This window comes from Pteronotus mesoamericanus, unplaced genomic scaffold (genome assembly GCF_021234165.1).
Source record: "Pteronotus mesoamericanus isolate MK-2021 breed Mesoamerican mustached bat unplaced genomic scaffold, CSHL_Meso_final contig_2, whole genome shotgun sequence".
Classification (NCBI taxonomy): domain Eukaryota; kingdom Metazoa; phylum Chordata; class Mammalia; order Chiroptera; family Mormoopidae; genus Pteronotus; species Pteronotus mesoamericanus.
The window spans coordinates 1117874-1133454 of record NW_026555084.1 but is presented as its reverse complement, the minus strand read 5'-3'; the positions used below and the strand labels follow the sequence as shown (position 1 = coordinate 1133454).

The window sequence follows — 15581 nt, the reverse complement described above, 5'->3', positions numbered from 1 at the left end:
TAAGTAACTGTGTGTGTCCTTCCCTACTCGATTGTGAGCTCTCTGAGGGCTAGGACTGTGCCTTGAATATCTGCATCCCCCGGGTCTGACCGCGAGCCCGACACAGAGGAGGTGGCTGGCGAAGGTCGGACTAGCTCGCGGCAAGAGGTCTGAGCTCCACACTTTCAGTCCCCGTCGTTTCTTAGGATCCCTACGTAACGATCAGGGCAGAAGAGCTTGCAGATCTCAGCAGCATCTTTGAACCTTCTCCCAGCCGCTTGGCCAGTGCTGGCTCCCCCGCTTAGACGCTATAAATAAAAACCCTCCCACCTGAGACGCAGGGGCCTTCCTCCGTGGCTGAAATGCAAACTCCCGCCGAATCTTCAATGGAAAACGCTTCTGAGGGCCCCATGAATTTTCCACAAAAATACTTTCTCTCCCCACTCAAAACCATTGTGAACATGATAAGTGAAATAATCCTCCCCTGTTGGTTATGAAGGGTTTTATGTCCATTCTAACCAAATCCCTTCACGAAATCAGGGAGAATGTAGTGATAGATGAGAGGCAATGAAACTTTGAACCTCCTACTGGAGGGGTAATATATTTATTATGAAATACAATATTCATTGCACTCGGCGTTGATGACTGCGTGAGATGCCCTCGTGCCATTATGCCTTATGTTGTTCTGTTGTGAAATATGATATTCATTGGGAAATGTTGTGATGGCTGTTCAATAAAGTAGCATGCTGTTTCCCGCTCCCTTCCTTGATTTTGAATGGCCTCAGTTAGAGTTTACTTTATCACTGAATATTTAATATCACCATGCGCTTGCAGTCCTCTCTGTCACGCATATATATATGCTCTCTGGTTAGGGTTCATTTCACTGCTCCTTAGCCCCCGAGTTCACTGCTGGACTGTCGGCCTGCTAGGCTCAGCCCCCCTCCACCGCTGGGAGCACGGCCGGGGCGGCCTAGCATCCAGCCTCTCCTTTCCGTTGGCAGCCTTCAACTTGGGGCCCCGTCCCGCAAGCTCAGAATTTATGTGCAGCTTCCGTGTCAGGTTATGTTTCTTGGAAAGACTTCATTTACTGGGACGAAAACGGGGCACACGGTCAAGGATTCCGATCGTTTCCCCGAGCGTCCGCCACTGCAGCCCTGCCCCGGCTCGCGTCACTTCTCCCCTGGACGTGGGCAGCGTTCCCCAGCCCTGCCCGCTGCCCCTGCCTGCCCATCGTTGCCGTTCCCCGGTTCCCCGTTGGCTACTGTTCCAAACCGGAAACCGCATCACCATCCAGCAGCCCTGCGAAGGCTCCCATTTACACGCTGGCCCTGACTCCGTTCTGTGGTTAGCGTGGCCCAAACGGCCTTTTCCAGCCTGGACTCAGCCCGGTCTTCTCTTCGTCCTCAGCCCCACTTCTGCCACTCGGAGGGTCTCTCTCAGAAGCTTCCTATAGACGGGCCAACTACTCCTTGCACGTGCCAAGCCCTGTCTCCTGGGCTTTTTCTCATTTTCCCTCCTATTCCAAATATATCCTCCTTCCCCGATGATGCTCTATGCGTCTGTTAAGATTCAAGCTAAATATCACCCATCCTATGAAGACAGGCAGGTCTTTCTAGACAGAATCGTAGCACAGGTGCCTTTGCTAGTGCCCCTGGAGCTTGCACACCTGTTGGCTAATTTGGGGACCCCCAGAGGCTAGTATGAGCCAGTCGGTCACTCATGCAGGACCAGGAACTAGAAATCAGTGTCACATGATCGAGGAAGATGGCTTGGGAGCTGAAAGCTATCCCTCTACTTTTTTCCCACCATTTCCACCCAGAGGAAATTGAAATAACGCTTTTGACAAGTGATGCTTAATTTTCCCATCACATTGAAAAGTGTTCCGTTTGATGTCGGCAAGAGGAGAGTGAGAAACAGCTTCCCAAATAGTGCTGAGTGGCAGGCCCTGCAGCCTTCCAGAGCCCCGGGTTTTCTGGTTGTATTTTAATGCACAAGCTGCTTTATGAGATCTGCAGCCACTTGAAATATGATTTACTACTCGTAAAAAGTTTCCAATGGATAATGAAGATTCAAGAATGAGGCTCACAGTGTAGTGCAGTCAATTTTGTTGCTGTTGCTCTCCAGTACATCTCTGCCATTGAAATGAATTATTTATGATAATTTATTTCAACCATGGAAAATAAAACTGTTTTCATCGTGATGGGTGCCGTAACATCCAGAATAGACACATTACATGCAATACTCTCAATTAATTAATCCTGAAGTTTCATTCCAACTTTATCTTCACTCTCATAAGCTTGGAGACTGGCAGGTAATTCTTTCCCCAATAAACGATGATTCAAGTGAATGTTTGGAGAACAAGGGGTAACATTGGCAATGGGGGAAATTGAAACAGCAGCAAAGCCAGGCCGTGTATTTCCTTAGATTTTACGGTGGATGGAAGAGTTCCGAAATGTTCCAGGCCATGTAGCACTCGGAGAGAAAGCACGCCCTCACTTGCCTTAAGGAGGGGCCGGGGGTGGGGGGGGCCGTTAGTTTAGATGTGACACGCAGTGCTAATATGAGACCAAAGCCAGCTGACGTACCCAGTCCTGCAGCGCCTTGACTGGTAAGGAGCCTCCTTGCTTTTATTTATCTATCTGTCTGTCTATTTATTTATTTTTAAGCAAAGCCAGCACTGTGCAAAGGCCTAGTAGGCAGGACCCCGAAATGATTTTCCGGAGGAGAAGGGGTCACCCATAATCGACCGCAATCTTGTTTCTTTAAAAGAGAGGCTCACCTCGTCTTGCATCTCGTTTGATTTTTTTTTTTTCATTTAAAGTGCTAAATGCTTGCTTCTATTATGAGGCTACAAAGACATATAAGAATTTAAGGGCGTGTTTAATATGTACAGATATTAAAAGACTTAATGTAACTTAGATGGTGGGGCTTAGTTAATCCAGGCAGGGAAATATACGCTTATTTGTCCATTACTTTTATTTCTCATAGCCTTCCACTGATACCACATTGGTAGACAGCAGACGAAGAGAACAATTGATTCCTTTTCCCTAAAGATGACTAGTATCTAATTTGAGGAGGATCACATTTCAGTGTGTGTTGTGCGTGGGGCCTCGGGAACAGCACACGGCAGGGCCAGCGACTCCCCGGCTTCCACAAGCGCCGCCGACCTGCACGCCTCCCTCCCCTGGCAGCGCTCGCTTTCTCCCAGGCCCCGTGCCCCGTCTCCCACGGGCCTTCGGAAGGGCCAGGTACTGCGCCAGAGGAGGCCAGAGACTCAGAAGCAGCTCTTGAGTGTTTGGTGCCTTTAGTATTGGTCGTTCCTCAACACATCACCTCATTACCTCAGAGCCAAGGCCCAGCAGGCTCGGCCAGAGGTACCGGTCACCTTGCCGACCACCCCTGCCCCCACGAAGGCCCCCACCTGACACGGCCGGGCACCCCATTCTGCAGACGTGTCCTCTTGGGCACAGCCCTGGTCGTCCTTGCTTCGTCCTCCGCCCTCCGCCCCCATCTAGAGCTCGGCTTTCTCCTCAGTCGCTCGCCTTTTCCCAGGTCCGTCCGTCCTTTATCTAAACCAGCGATTTTCACCCCGTGCACTGCAAGAATGTTTAAAACATGCAACGCCTGACTATTTAGTCAGGGGCACTGACCTCTTTTCTCTCGGATTGCGAAATTTGAAAAAAAAAAAGACAGCAGCCGATACAACAATAGCCATCCAGCGCAAATGAACCTAAATTATACCTATGTTCCTGTCAGAGCGGCAAAAAATGGAAGTTTCGGTGTGCCGCAGAATTTTAGTCATTAGTTTATGTGTGCCCTGTGATGAGAAAGGCTGAAAGTCGCTGGTCTAAACCAAAGCCGCCTCCTCAGGCCCTCCTTCCGCCACCTTCTGGACGAGACAGATGACTCTTGTCCCTGAGCCACTTTCTACTTCCCTGGTCAACGGGCAGCGGACGCCCACTCCGACTGTGGTGCGGTGCAGCCCTGAACAAAGAGATGCGATTAGAGAGGGAAGAGCCGAAGTTCCCTGCGTATGTTGAGGGTTCAACCCCTGGAGGCCAGGGTTCATCTCATCACTTCGGGTTCAGTTTCCAGGGGTGTCGGACCTTTTGGCGTCTCTGGGCCACACTGGGACGAGAAGAGTTGTCTTGGGCCACCTGTTTAAATACATAGCAACACGTAATCACAAAAAAGTCTCATACCACCTCAAGTAAATTTGCGATTTTGTGCTGGGCCGCATGCGGCCTGGACACCGCTCTTTCTGACACAGACAGGAAGCAAGGGGAAGGGGTTTGAATTTTTTCACCTATTTCTTAGAAGTCTGTGAAATATTTTTAGTTATATTATTCAGCGTGCTCAAAGGACATTAACAATGAGAAGTGTTGACTTTATAGGGAGTACTAGAACTCAGAGGAAATTAGTTTAATTTCCCAGTGTTTTCTAGGATGTTCATTTAAATTGCCGTGTACATGGTACTTTCAGTGGGAGGGAAGCTATTATTTTTAGGAAAACGTTCAGTGGGCCATTTTTCAGAGACAATCTATTAATCGTGTGCTGGTGTTCGTCCTGAGAGTCCGCGAACACGTTAAGCAGATTTATAGAAGCTCGAGGTGGGAGTCCGGAAGGCCCGCTGCAGGCGCTCCGGGAGCTGCTGCCCTGGATCCCAGCCCCAGGGAGCGCGGGGCCGCCTGGCGCCCACAGCGGCGGCGTGGCTGAGCGCCCGCAGAAGGTGGAAGGAGCAGCCGTGCCCGGAAACGGGCCTGGCCCCTCACCGTCAGCCCCCCAGAAGGCTGCAGCGGGACCAGCCGCACGACACGGCCCGCACCCCCGCTGCGGTGGCCGTGGCCCCGACTCTCGGGCGCAGGGCGCTGGGCAGCAGGCACGACCCAGGGGGCTTGGGCAGGTCCGGGCACAAATCCTCATCCCACCTCACACCGTGGGAGCTGCTAGCGGTGCCACCCACCCCCTCAGGACCGCAGCCCCTCCGTCTGCGAAATGGGGAGAAGCCGCCGAGGGTTAGAGCAGCACGCGTGTGCCCAGCGGCGCGGGCCCAGCGGCTCTCCGTGGAGAGAGCCGCCGCTGGCAGGCAGAGCGCTCGCGGGCCGGCCTCCTGACGGGCGGGCCTGTCCTGGGAAAGGCGGTGCCCGCGGCCCGCGTGGCCCGAAGGGTGGGGCCGGCGCGGCGGACCGCACTGTCCCTGTGCGGGCAGGCCGGCTCCTTGGAGATGAACGACGCAGTAATTCAGATAGTCACCCATTTCAGGTTTTGCCATAGACGGAGGCCAGAACTTCTGTTTTCTCTACCATCCCCTTTCAGCCCTTTATTTTGAGCTCTTTAGACTTTGGTCCTTGATATTTCACTCATTCCTTCCCATTCACCCGTTTCTTCTTTTTTCGTGTTTTCGTTCTTCGATTCAGTAGCTATTCCCTACACCTCTGACGTGCACCAGGCGCAGTGGCAGGCCCTGGGGCGCAGAGAGAAGCCCCTCGTCAGGACCCAGAGGTTTGCCCGCGGCCCCCCCCGCCCCGCCCTCCCCACTGCAGGCCTCTCCCCGCACCCTCTCCAGCCATCCTGCCCCACTGAGCCCCGGCTTCCTTAGAAAGACCGCGTCCTCGCCGTCGAGCACTCGCTCACCCCGAGTCCGTGCCCCCCCTCTGTCAGCGGGAGACAAGGCAGGAGGCCGCCCCAGCTACCCCCTTGCTGCAGGGAGAGCCCACCCAGCGCATTGGGGTCGGAACGTCCACTGGGCTCCGTGAAGCAGAGGAGGGGAGCTGAGAAGTGGACGGAGACACGGACGACACAGCATTGCCTGTTCTCTTTTTCCAGGTCAGGTATTTGTAGAGCAGCTTGGTGTGTTATGTGGAAGATCACAGGCTTTCAGACGAGCGGGAACACTGTCATTCCAAATCCATGCTAACGCACGAGCCGGCCAAATAGGGATGCCTTTTGGACTGTTTCCCATTTTAGAGTTTTGTTGTTGCTGTTGTTATTTACTCCAACCCTCGATGAAGTTAGAGTGTGAGGAGACTATCATCTGATTTATTGGTACATAATCAGGACAGGAAATGGGGCACTTCCTTGAGCCATGAGACGCTGCTGGGCCGGGCCAGGGAGCCATAGTTGAAGTAAAGAAACGCTAGTGACTCTTGAGGCCTGTGAGTTAGTCCTCACAGCAGCCCTTCCAAGGAGCTGTTATTGTCTCCCATCTATATACGTAAGGAAGCAAAAACTCCGAGGAGTGGATGGCTTGCCCACCTTCTACATTTAAGTGGGTAGGTATGTGGCCTGGCCGGATTCGGCCCCAGCTCTGACTGGCTCCAAAGCCTCTCCCTACTACAGCATGTTGGTTTCACTTCATCGAGAGAGACTTCCTATCAACTCCTGCCAAAGGCTGTGGGAACGAGGAAGTGCCTGAGGCAGTGTGGAGTGGGCCAAGCCACGGGGTCCCCTCCCCACGTGGGCAGAATAACGAATAGCTGCTGAGGATGCTACATGGCTAGTGTGTGTTTTTGTGGACATAGGCCCTGGAAATGGTAGCCTGGGTTGAGTAAATTGTAAACAGCCATTCCGGCCACCCCTGTAACAGCACGGGAAGTGAGCGGGGCGGGGGCCTTGGGGACCCCGGGGACCCCGCTTCTGCTGCGTTCCGCATACCAAACACGTGCTGGTGGTGCTTTGCGGCTCTGGGGCTGGGTGAGCTGTGCAGTCGCCGAGAGCTCGCTCCTTGCCGTCACTGTTCACCGCGTTAACCGCCGAGAGCTTCCCGCCAGCACGTTCACTTCACCCAAGACAGGACTCTGTCCTTAACCATTCCACCCAGTGCTCCTGCCGGTGGGGCCCTTCTTCAGAGGAACTTGCTGCGTGGCTGAGCTGCTTCCCCAACACCCTCCACGATTACGAGGGAAGAGAGCTCTAGAAACGAGCCGCAACGTCAATGCCATTTGAGCAGATTTGCTCACTAATTTCCATTTTTCCGGAAGAGTTAAAAAGAAAAAAAAAATCATCCATTTTAGCTAACTTTATTTTTAGAAAAGTATTTTATTCAAACATCCCCTTACTTATTACAGACATAAATACATGCATTCAGACAAATGAATCCACGGGAGAACCGTATAAAGTAATTGGCACATCACTTCAGGATGCTTTGTCAGTTACTACAGGAGTTCAGTACCTCTAACTTTCATCTTTTCCATTAAAATATCCATTCTGCCTTCACATTGTGAAGCCCATAATATTTTAGACTGTCTCCATGGATCTGTTAGTTTTGCTTGTCAATTTAATTTGTGGCTCCATGACTTTGGATGGCTTGTTAGATTGTACGTAGAGACACGTGATCCACAGATGCCGCTCAGCATCAGGCTGGAGACCTCGCCGCCCCCCCGGAAAGGCTGGACACACAGCCGATCAGCCTATCTGGAGTTGGCAGAGTCCATCTGCAGGCGGCCTCCGCGTTGTAATGATGACGATGACGATGTACGTATGGATGCGATGACAGATGTTTCGAGCTTCAGAGAAGCTCATTACCATTGTGATTATATACCTTAAATGTTTGCAGCACTTTCTGCTCTTTGCAGCACTTCTTATATGCACCATCTCATTTGATGCTCAGAGCTTCCTGATGCTGGATTATTACTTTCCTCTTTGTAGCTAACGAAACTGAGACACAGAGAGAAAGGCTCAGTCACTTGCCCGAGATCACAGGGTAGACTGGATTGCAAACACACCGGAGGGTGAAACCAGGCGTTACCAAAGCCCAGTCGGGGGCGGTAAGCGTGGTCGCCTGTGCTGCAGCCTCGCCCCCGCCCCCGCCTCCGAGGAAAGGAGCTCTGGGGCTATGGAAACCGGGGCTGTGGGGGGAGGCGAAGAGTCCAAGAGGCAGAAATTGCGCCGTCAGCCCCACGTGAATGACCACAGCTTGCTTCACTCTCACTTGCCTGGATGTCCAGCAGCCTCATCTCCGGCCTCTCTCCTTTTGTGTCACCTGCCCGGGACCTGGCCTCCAGGTCCCCAGACAAACCTGAGCATGTCTCCCTTTTGCTGTAAGCCCATGACTGGCTTCCACTGCCATCAGGTTGAAGTCCAGGCATGGTCTCCACCACCTCGCCCCTCCCCGCCCCCCGGCGCCAGGGTCTTGCGTCTGGCCCACCCGTCTCTCCACCCTCCGCCGCATACCCACAGCACTGCACCCACCCAGCCTTGCTCCCTTCCATCTGTCTCCTGGTGGTCTGCGCCAGGAAGCTTCTAGCCGGCGCCTCAAGGGCAGCGGCCACGCTAGGTGCCTGTGTTCTCTGTCCTCCCCTAGCTGCCTTGCAGACTTTGAATTTAAGAGAATGGATGGAGAAGCATGGAGGAGTGAAGTGGGTGTGTGAAGTGCATGAATCAGTGAGCAAGGAGTGAGAGGAAGCCTTTAGCAGCCTGAGCTGGCGGGAAGCAGGATGTTCCATGGCTCCGTGGTGGCTGTCCCATCCCTCCCTCTGTCTGAGGCTGTCCCCTCCACGCCTTGACCTCAGGTGAACTGAGAGGCAGAAAGGAAGGCGAGCTGGGCTCCCGCCTGGTCACCTAGTGCACAGGGGAGCACCTGAGGGCGGAGAGGCCGGGACCGACCCGTCCATAGAAGACCAGGGGCTGGAGGGACTCGGAGGCAAGGCAGCAGTGTCCTCACGCCACTCTGTCCCCTAGATGATGTCTGTCCTCATGAACACCATCGTCTTTGAAGACTGTCGGAACCAGTGGTCGGTGTCCAGGCCTCTCCTGGGGCTCATCCTGCTGCATGAGAAGGTGCGTGGACCTGCAGGGAGGCCTCGGGAGGCGGGCCCGCTGTGACAGGGAAGGACCGAGGGGCCACTGAGCCCGAGCTGGGACTGTCAGCCCCCAGAGGCAGAGCGGTATTCCCCCCAGAAGGCCCTTCCCCAAGGGTCTCAGGTCTCCTTCAGGTACGCAGGGCCTCCGGGCCAGCTCCTCCGGAACCGGAGCTCCCACGCCGGGGCAGGCGATGCGCTCAGCAGTGCTTCAAGCTCGCCCTCCCCTCCTCCCGCTGTTCCCAGGGAATTCTAAGCAATAACCTTTTTTGCTCCTTCCTTGGCCTCCTTTCAAACCTGGGCTCCCTGCCGCCCTTGCTGGTGGCAGCAGAGCAGCCCCCAGGGCCAAACCCAGAGCCAGGCCCCTGCACCCAGGAGCGCAAGTCTCCAGTCCCGAAGGGCGCGCCACCCTGGGCTGCCTCCCTGGCTCTCCGGCTGCCGCCTCCGGAAGCCACCCCCGCCCCCTGCCGTCGGGAGGAACAGTGCATTACTGCTCGGGAGAATGAATTGTCTATACAATAAGATAGTACTGGGGAAAAAGACAGTGAGATTAGAGGCAGCCGCATACATTAAAATTCAAACTGAAATCCCAGCCTTGGAAGGAAACTAATAGAAGAAGAAAATATATCAAAAAGAGCAGCGCTGTCTCATCACTCACCTGTGCTGAAGTATCCAATTTTAGCCACATTCAGCCGCCCCGCCATTCATCTTCCCCCGGTGTTATTGTGATTTAAATCCAGGCTCTATAAAGGAGAGCAGTTCTTTTAAAATGATTGAGAGGGAATAAGGGCAAATTCAGTGTTTAGAAAAAGCTTATGACATCACAATATTATACTTTACTGATGGAGGCAATATTTCATGGTTTGGGATGAAAAACTAATAATTTTCTATTTGGTGTGAGTCACTGCATCATTATAAAAAGGAAAAATAAGTCGTTTTGTGCATTCCCAATCTTGTTCAGGAAGACACCGAGGTTTACGTCTAATGCCTCTGATATATAGTATTTAAGTATTAGTCTGACTCCATATTAATTATGTGTGTTTTTGATGTGAGCTGTTTTAATGTATGACGGAAATTAAATATCACGCTGTTCGGGCTTAGAAGGATAAGCACATGACTGGCAAAATGTTGTCTTTGTGCCGAAATTAGGCTGTTCCCCATAATTAGGAGCTGCGTTTGGCATGAGAGCTTTTGTTTGTACGAAAGCTCACCGATCCCAGAAAGGAGAAGGAACTTGCGGGTCTGTGTGGCCAGATGTGACAGATCGTTCCTGGGACTAAGCAAGCCCCTCTCGCGTCCGTCCGCCTCTGCAGAGCAGACCCATCCTCACTGGGAGGACAGGGACTTGAAACAAAGCCTGGAGTTGTGTGAGGAGTGATCCACTGAAGCCGTGAAGATGGCGGGGCCCGGGCCCGGCCTCGGCCTTCAGTGGCCCCACGTGCTCCCTGGGCGCCGGTCGCGTCCTTCCGTCAGCCTGAGAGGCCCGTCCTCTCCCAGCCTTCCTGCGACTCGGGGAGATGAGAGTCAGGAAGACCCCGCCACGTGCTCAGTCCCCACAGAGGAAGCAAGGACCCCGTCACCCTAACTGTTCAGTGACAGTAGAACAATTCTAGCAAGAGATTTTTCTGAGGCAGGACAACACAGGTCGCACATCGGAGGGCCCGGCTGCTTCCATTTTCAGCCAAGGCCCACGGTGCGGAGTAGACCGGCCCGGCGCTCCTCTGAGAGCGGGCTGGAGCCGATCTGGCGCCTTCCCCAGGCCTCCCCTCAGGCCCGGGTTCGGGGCCAGGGCCCTGACGCCTGCTCTGTCTCCCAACAGCATTTCAGTGAACTGAGGGCCAGCCTGATAAACAGCCAGCCCCTCCCCAAGCAGGAGGTCCTTGCCCAGTGCTTCAGGAACCTGATGGAAGGGGTGGAGCAGAACCTGAGCATCAAGAACAGAGACAGGTAAGCAGTGCTTGGTAGGCGCAGCGTCTCGGGGGAGGAGGGTGTTCTGGGTCTGCGCGGCTCATGCACTGACGTGGCATTTCTGTTACACCTTGTGACCCTACTAGACTCAGCTTCCACCCAGTATACACGGCTGGGTGTTTGCTTCCTTCCAAGCATCATACTAGGGACTCTACAGGGTGCAGAGACAAATAAAACCCAGCCTCTGCTTATGTTATATTCCAACAGGAGAGATATGAAAAGTAACTAATGAAAGAAAGCTCAGATTTGCTACAAAGGACGAGGAGAGGCTTCCCCGCATTTGAACAAGCATAAGCTTTGAAGTCAGACAGGCTCCGACTTAACTTTTACCCCTGACCCTCAGGCGGCGTGGCAGTGACTACGGCAGTCAGCTTCTCTGATCCTCAGTTTATTTACTAGTAAAACAGAAATGATGGTGATTGGCTGTGATGTTCAAATACAGAATGTAGTGAAGAGTGGTTCCTCCGACATACAGCCTGCAGTAAATATCAGTTCCTCTGCCTGGCCTTTAAGAGTGGCTGGTTTAGAAAGCTTGGGTGGTGGTGGGGGCGATGGTTTTGGTACAGCAGAGATAACAAGTTGCCACTGAGATTAGGGGAACCCGAGCTTATCAGCTATGCCTGAATTCACCCATTCACTCAGTGTGCAGAATGTTCTTGAGACTCCGCTGTGCACCAGGCACTGGGGATACCAGCAATGAACCAATTGTTCAAGGGTTTTGGCCTTATGGAGCTTCTAGTAGAGACAATAGACAATAAGGACTGATGTTTCCAGGAAAAACAACTACCTGTCCCATCCTCTTGTAAAAGTGGTAGCATTCAAAGGCTACACCATTTGAAATGCAAATCACAGGCATCGCAGCGGCCGCTGTGTGTCCGGGAGCCACCAGCCTGGGCCCTGCTAATACAAGGCCCAAGTCGGATGAGCCTTGCAGACAGTTCCTTTGTTCCTGCCAAGACACCCCCTCAGGCAGAAAGGGGCAGCCTGCGAAGCCAGCAGAAGAGACTCCCTGAGTGGGGGAGCCCTGAGCGCCTGGAGGGGGGACGGCTTCCCCGGGGGTCGGGGAGTGTGAGTGCCACCTCCCCAGCCCCGCGGGGAAATGGCGGAGTCAGACAGCCCTCCTTGCTTCCTCCTCGCCTCTGGAGTTTCTAACCAGCAAGGCCTGGGGGCTTCCCGCGGGCCAGGCACTGTATTGAGCACTCACATGCATTGTCTCGGTTGACTCAGTAAATTCTCACTGCCCACCACCCCCTGGGGTTTCTACTCTTATTGGGCCCTAAGTGTTCATCCACCATCCCCCAGCTAAGAGGTTGGTGGAGCCAGGGTAGGAACCAGGGGGTCTGACCCAGAGCCCCCTCTTCTGAAGCACTACGCTCAGTTTTCTCATCTGTAAACTGAGAATACTGTCTCCTACCTTTGGGAAGACGTGTGATGATTAAACGAACCTACGTAAGCTCAGCCTGGCACATAAGCTTCAGTTCTTTATAATATTCTGTACCATCAGTGTGTAATTTGACTTTTTAAAAAGCATAACCATAAAATGCACCCCTCCGAATGGTCAGAGCGGTTTTGGTGGGAACCTTCCGGGAGGCAGCCGCCGGCTGGGCCTCGGGCCCTCTCCAGGGTCCTGAACTCGTGCAGCCCGGCCCTGCCCCTGCCCTCGCCCTCTCTGCCTCTTTCCACAGGTTCACCCAGAACCTGTCTGTGTTCAGGAGGGACGTGGCCGAGGCCCTGCGCAGCGATGGCGGCGCCGAGCCATGCGGCCTGGATATGATGAGCTGACAGGACCGTCTGACCGCGCCGAGCGGCCTGTGTCCGGAGACTCTTGTGGGTCTGAGCCCAGGACAGTGATGCTGGCTGGCCCAGGGAAATCTATTTTTCAAAACGAACAACAACAGAAGCCCTACCTTTTTTATAAATCTGGCCTCATTATTAAGAATTTATAATAGTGCACATTCATTCTATGTAAATTCATTCTTTGCTCTGAAAAAGCAAAAGTGTTTTCAGTCTTTCTATAAAAATGTCATTATCTTTGTTCTTACAATGCTCTGAAACGGTGTAGAAACGATATTTAACCAAAGAACATAATAAACCAGGTTTGCGCCTAAGCGTGTACCAGTTAATGGTGCTGCAATCAAAGCAGAGAATAGGTGGAGGTGCAGCCTTCACCGTGGACCCCAGATTGAGACAAATGCCGTCCGGTCCTGTTGTATTAGTAGTTCATTATGAGTCTGGAAGAAGCGGCGCGGGGGGCACTGAGCTGGGGGCGCTGAGCACGAGCCTGGAGCTCTCCGAAGCGACCACAGGACCGCACAGGCCCCCCCCCCACCCCGCCTCAGCAGCATCTGATAAAGCAGAGAGACAGTAACACAATTAAATGGCCTACAAACAACGTTTGCTCTTCGCGGGCATAAATCTGAAGTGGTTCGGTCTAGAAGAATTAAGCTGTGCAATCGCTGCCTGCCGAGACGTTTCTTCGGGAGGAGCCGAGTCTCCCCGCAAGAACTCCCAGCTGGTGTCAGCGCCCGGTCCTCCTGCTTCGTTTAATCTATAAGAGAACCCAAAGGCATCTCATTAAAATAGACATTCAAAGCCGCCCTGCCTTTCTGGGCCCTCCTGATCAGTTCGGGGCACCAAAGTTCAGCTCCTCCAAGGATGAGGAGGAGTTCGTTGCTGTCTCTCCACAAAAACACATCACCGTGGGGGTCGCAGCAGAACGCACGCCCAGGGCAGGACGGAGGCCCCTGCCATTTGTGAGGGACCGTCACCAGGCTATTCATTGGAGTTGGCCACTGTCGGATGGTTTTCCTATCTCGCTGTTCTGTCTTTGTGGTTCAGGCTTGTAATAAATATTATGCCCTTTATTTCTGATAAGACATGAAACGTCGGCCTTACTGTTGAAGAAGAAGTAAATCCACATGCTCCGGTTATAATTTCGTTTCTCAGACTAGTGTTTGTTGAAACCGCTCTTGATAGTAGAATTACGTAACGGGCTTGTCACGGAAAAGCAGAGTCACCCAAGTTTACCTTAAAATGTTTGTCTTCCATGTGTGAACCCAGGAAACAAGGGAAAGCGGGTTATACATAGGGTTGCTTCTGGTATTTCACGCATAGGTAAGTCTTGGCCTTACACTGTATCTCATTAGCAGTGAGAAACAATTTTTCTGGAGGGGGCAAATTCCAAACTTTATAAAACATCAACTGTTGAAGAAGTCTGACTAGAGAAGTTCCGGTTTTCAGGGACTGACTTCTGCACATTCATGCACCACAAAAATGCTTCACCAAAGGCCTCTCCCCATCTGGCACTGTTTTCTTTACAAAAGTTGGGGACCTACAAGCACAATAGCATTTGCAGTAAAATGCTCCCAAGAAAATACCACTGTGCGCTTGCTTTTCTTGGCCGCACTGCCACAGGTCGCCTGCTGGCCTCACACCAGCCAGGGAAGGCCCCCAGCCTTGGCCTGGGAGAGCAGCTCCTCCTTGGGGACTGGCCAGGCCCGCCGCGCTGTGGCCGCCTGTGGCAGGGCGTGCTCGCGGGCTGGCCTGATGGAGCCCGCGGCGAGGCCGCATGCACAGGCTGGAAAGCGGACTCGGCCAACGCTGAGCCCCCGACATGCCCCGTGTTACCTCCCTTAGTCCCCACACGGCCCCAGGAAGGTAGACGGCCTTATCCCCACTTCTGAGAGGAGGGAACTGAGGCTCAAAGCTGGTACATAGTTCACACGGTCACGCCAGCAGGACTGGAACCCAGATCTGTCCTCACCTCAAAGGACTCCCGGTCTCTTGCGAGGAAGACACATTTGAGACCATTGAGTTGAAACCAGCTGATGTTGACATTCGTTTCCATTTGTTTTTCAGAACTCTGGTCGCTACCTAGCGTCCCCCAGAACATAGTGGCTTAGAACCACGGTGATTGTGTCACGGTTCCTGGGGGGCTGGAACCTGCAGCCAGGCCCCTTGCTGCAGGGTCCCCCACAGGCCGCAGGCACAGGGTGGGGCGGCCAGGGCTGCGGTCATCAGCAGGCTTGGCTGGGGAAGGGCCTGCCTCTGCGGTCACTGGCAGCAACAGCTGGAGGCCATCCCACAGGGACTGGTGACCTGAGAGCCTCTGCCCCTTGACACATGGGCCTCTTCACGGGCAGCTCCCGAGACAGTATCTTGCTTCGTCAGCGCAAGTGGGAGAGAAGAGCCAGGGAGAGCAGCGGCCCACGAGCCATGGCCTCTTATCATCCACTCTCTGACCGGATGCCTGTCACTTCCACTCCGTCTGGTCACTGAAATCGCTGACATCAGCTCATGCCCATGCCAGAGGATGACCAAGGGGTGGGCGCCTGGAGACAGGGACCCTCAGGAGCCACTTTCAAAACCGCCTGCCCCAACTCTGGTGGGCGGTGCCAGAGAGGTTGAGTTTGGCTGGAAGTTCCTGCCCTGAAACCTGGAGAGGAGTCCCGACTGCCCCTGGTTCTGTACTGCGCCCTTTCAGAGGGCAAAAAAGGGAGTGGGGCAGCTGAGACATTTCAGGAACACATATGTGTCCTCATTGCCCCCACCAATGGGACCCTGATTCCCAACGGCGCCCCCCCACCCCACCCCGCCTGCCGGAGCCTGCCTTGGTGAGGGACCTGGACCCCCAAGAGTAAAACAAGCATCCAAGGGCACCCCCAGATGTGTGGAGCCGACCGAAGATCCCAGGCTGGACCCTTCACATGCCGCCATCAGATCAGAGGTGTATCTGACGGACTTCGAGTGGGCAACAGGAAGGAAGGAGTAGCGCGGGCGGTTCCACGGGACCCACCACTAACAAGCCGGCGGACAGGGTGGGCGGGGTGGGGCTCT

General features: G+C 53.8%; 1 protein-coding gene across 1 annotated transcript in view; it reads left to right on the top strand.

The window, feature by feature from the left end:
* The window catches only part of RANBP17 (RAN binding protein 17), a 236178-nt gene extending 223651 nt beyond the window's left edge, over positions 1 to 12527 (top strand). Inside the window, exons 26-28 of the mRNA XM_054568057.1 lie at positions 8659 to 8757; positions 10597 to 10724; positions 12431 to 12527. Coding sequence (XP_054424032.1) covers positions 8659 to 8757; positions 10597 to 10724; positions 12431 to 12527 — 324 coding nt within the window. The remainder of the gene's footprint in view (positions 1 to 8658; positions 8758 to 10596; positions 10725 to 12430) is intronic.
* Positions 12528 to 15581: the final 3054 nt, after the last annotated feature.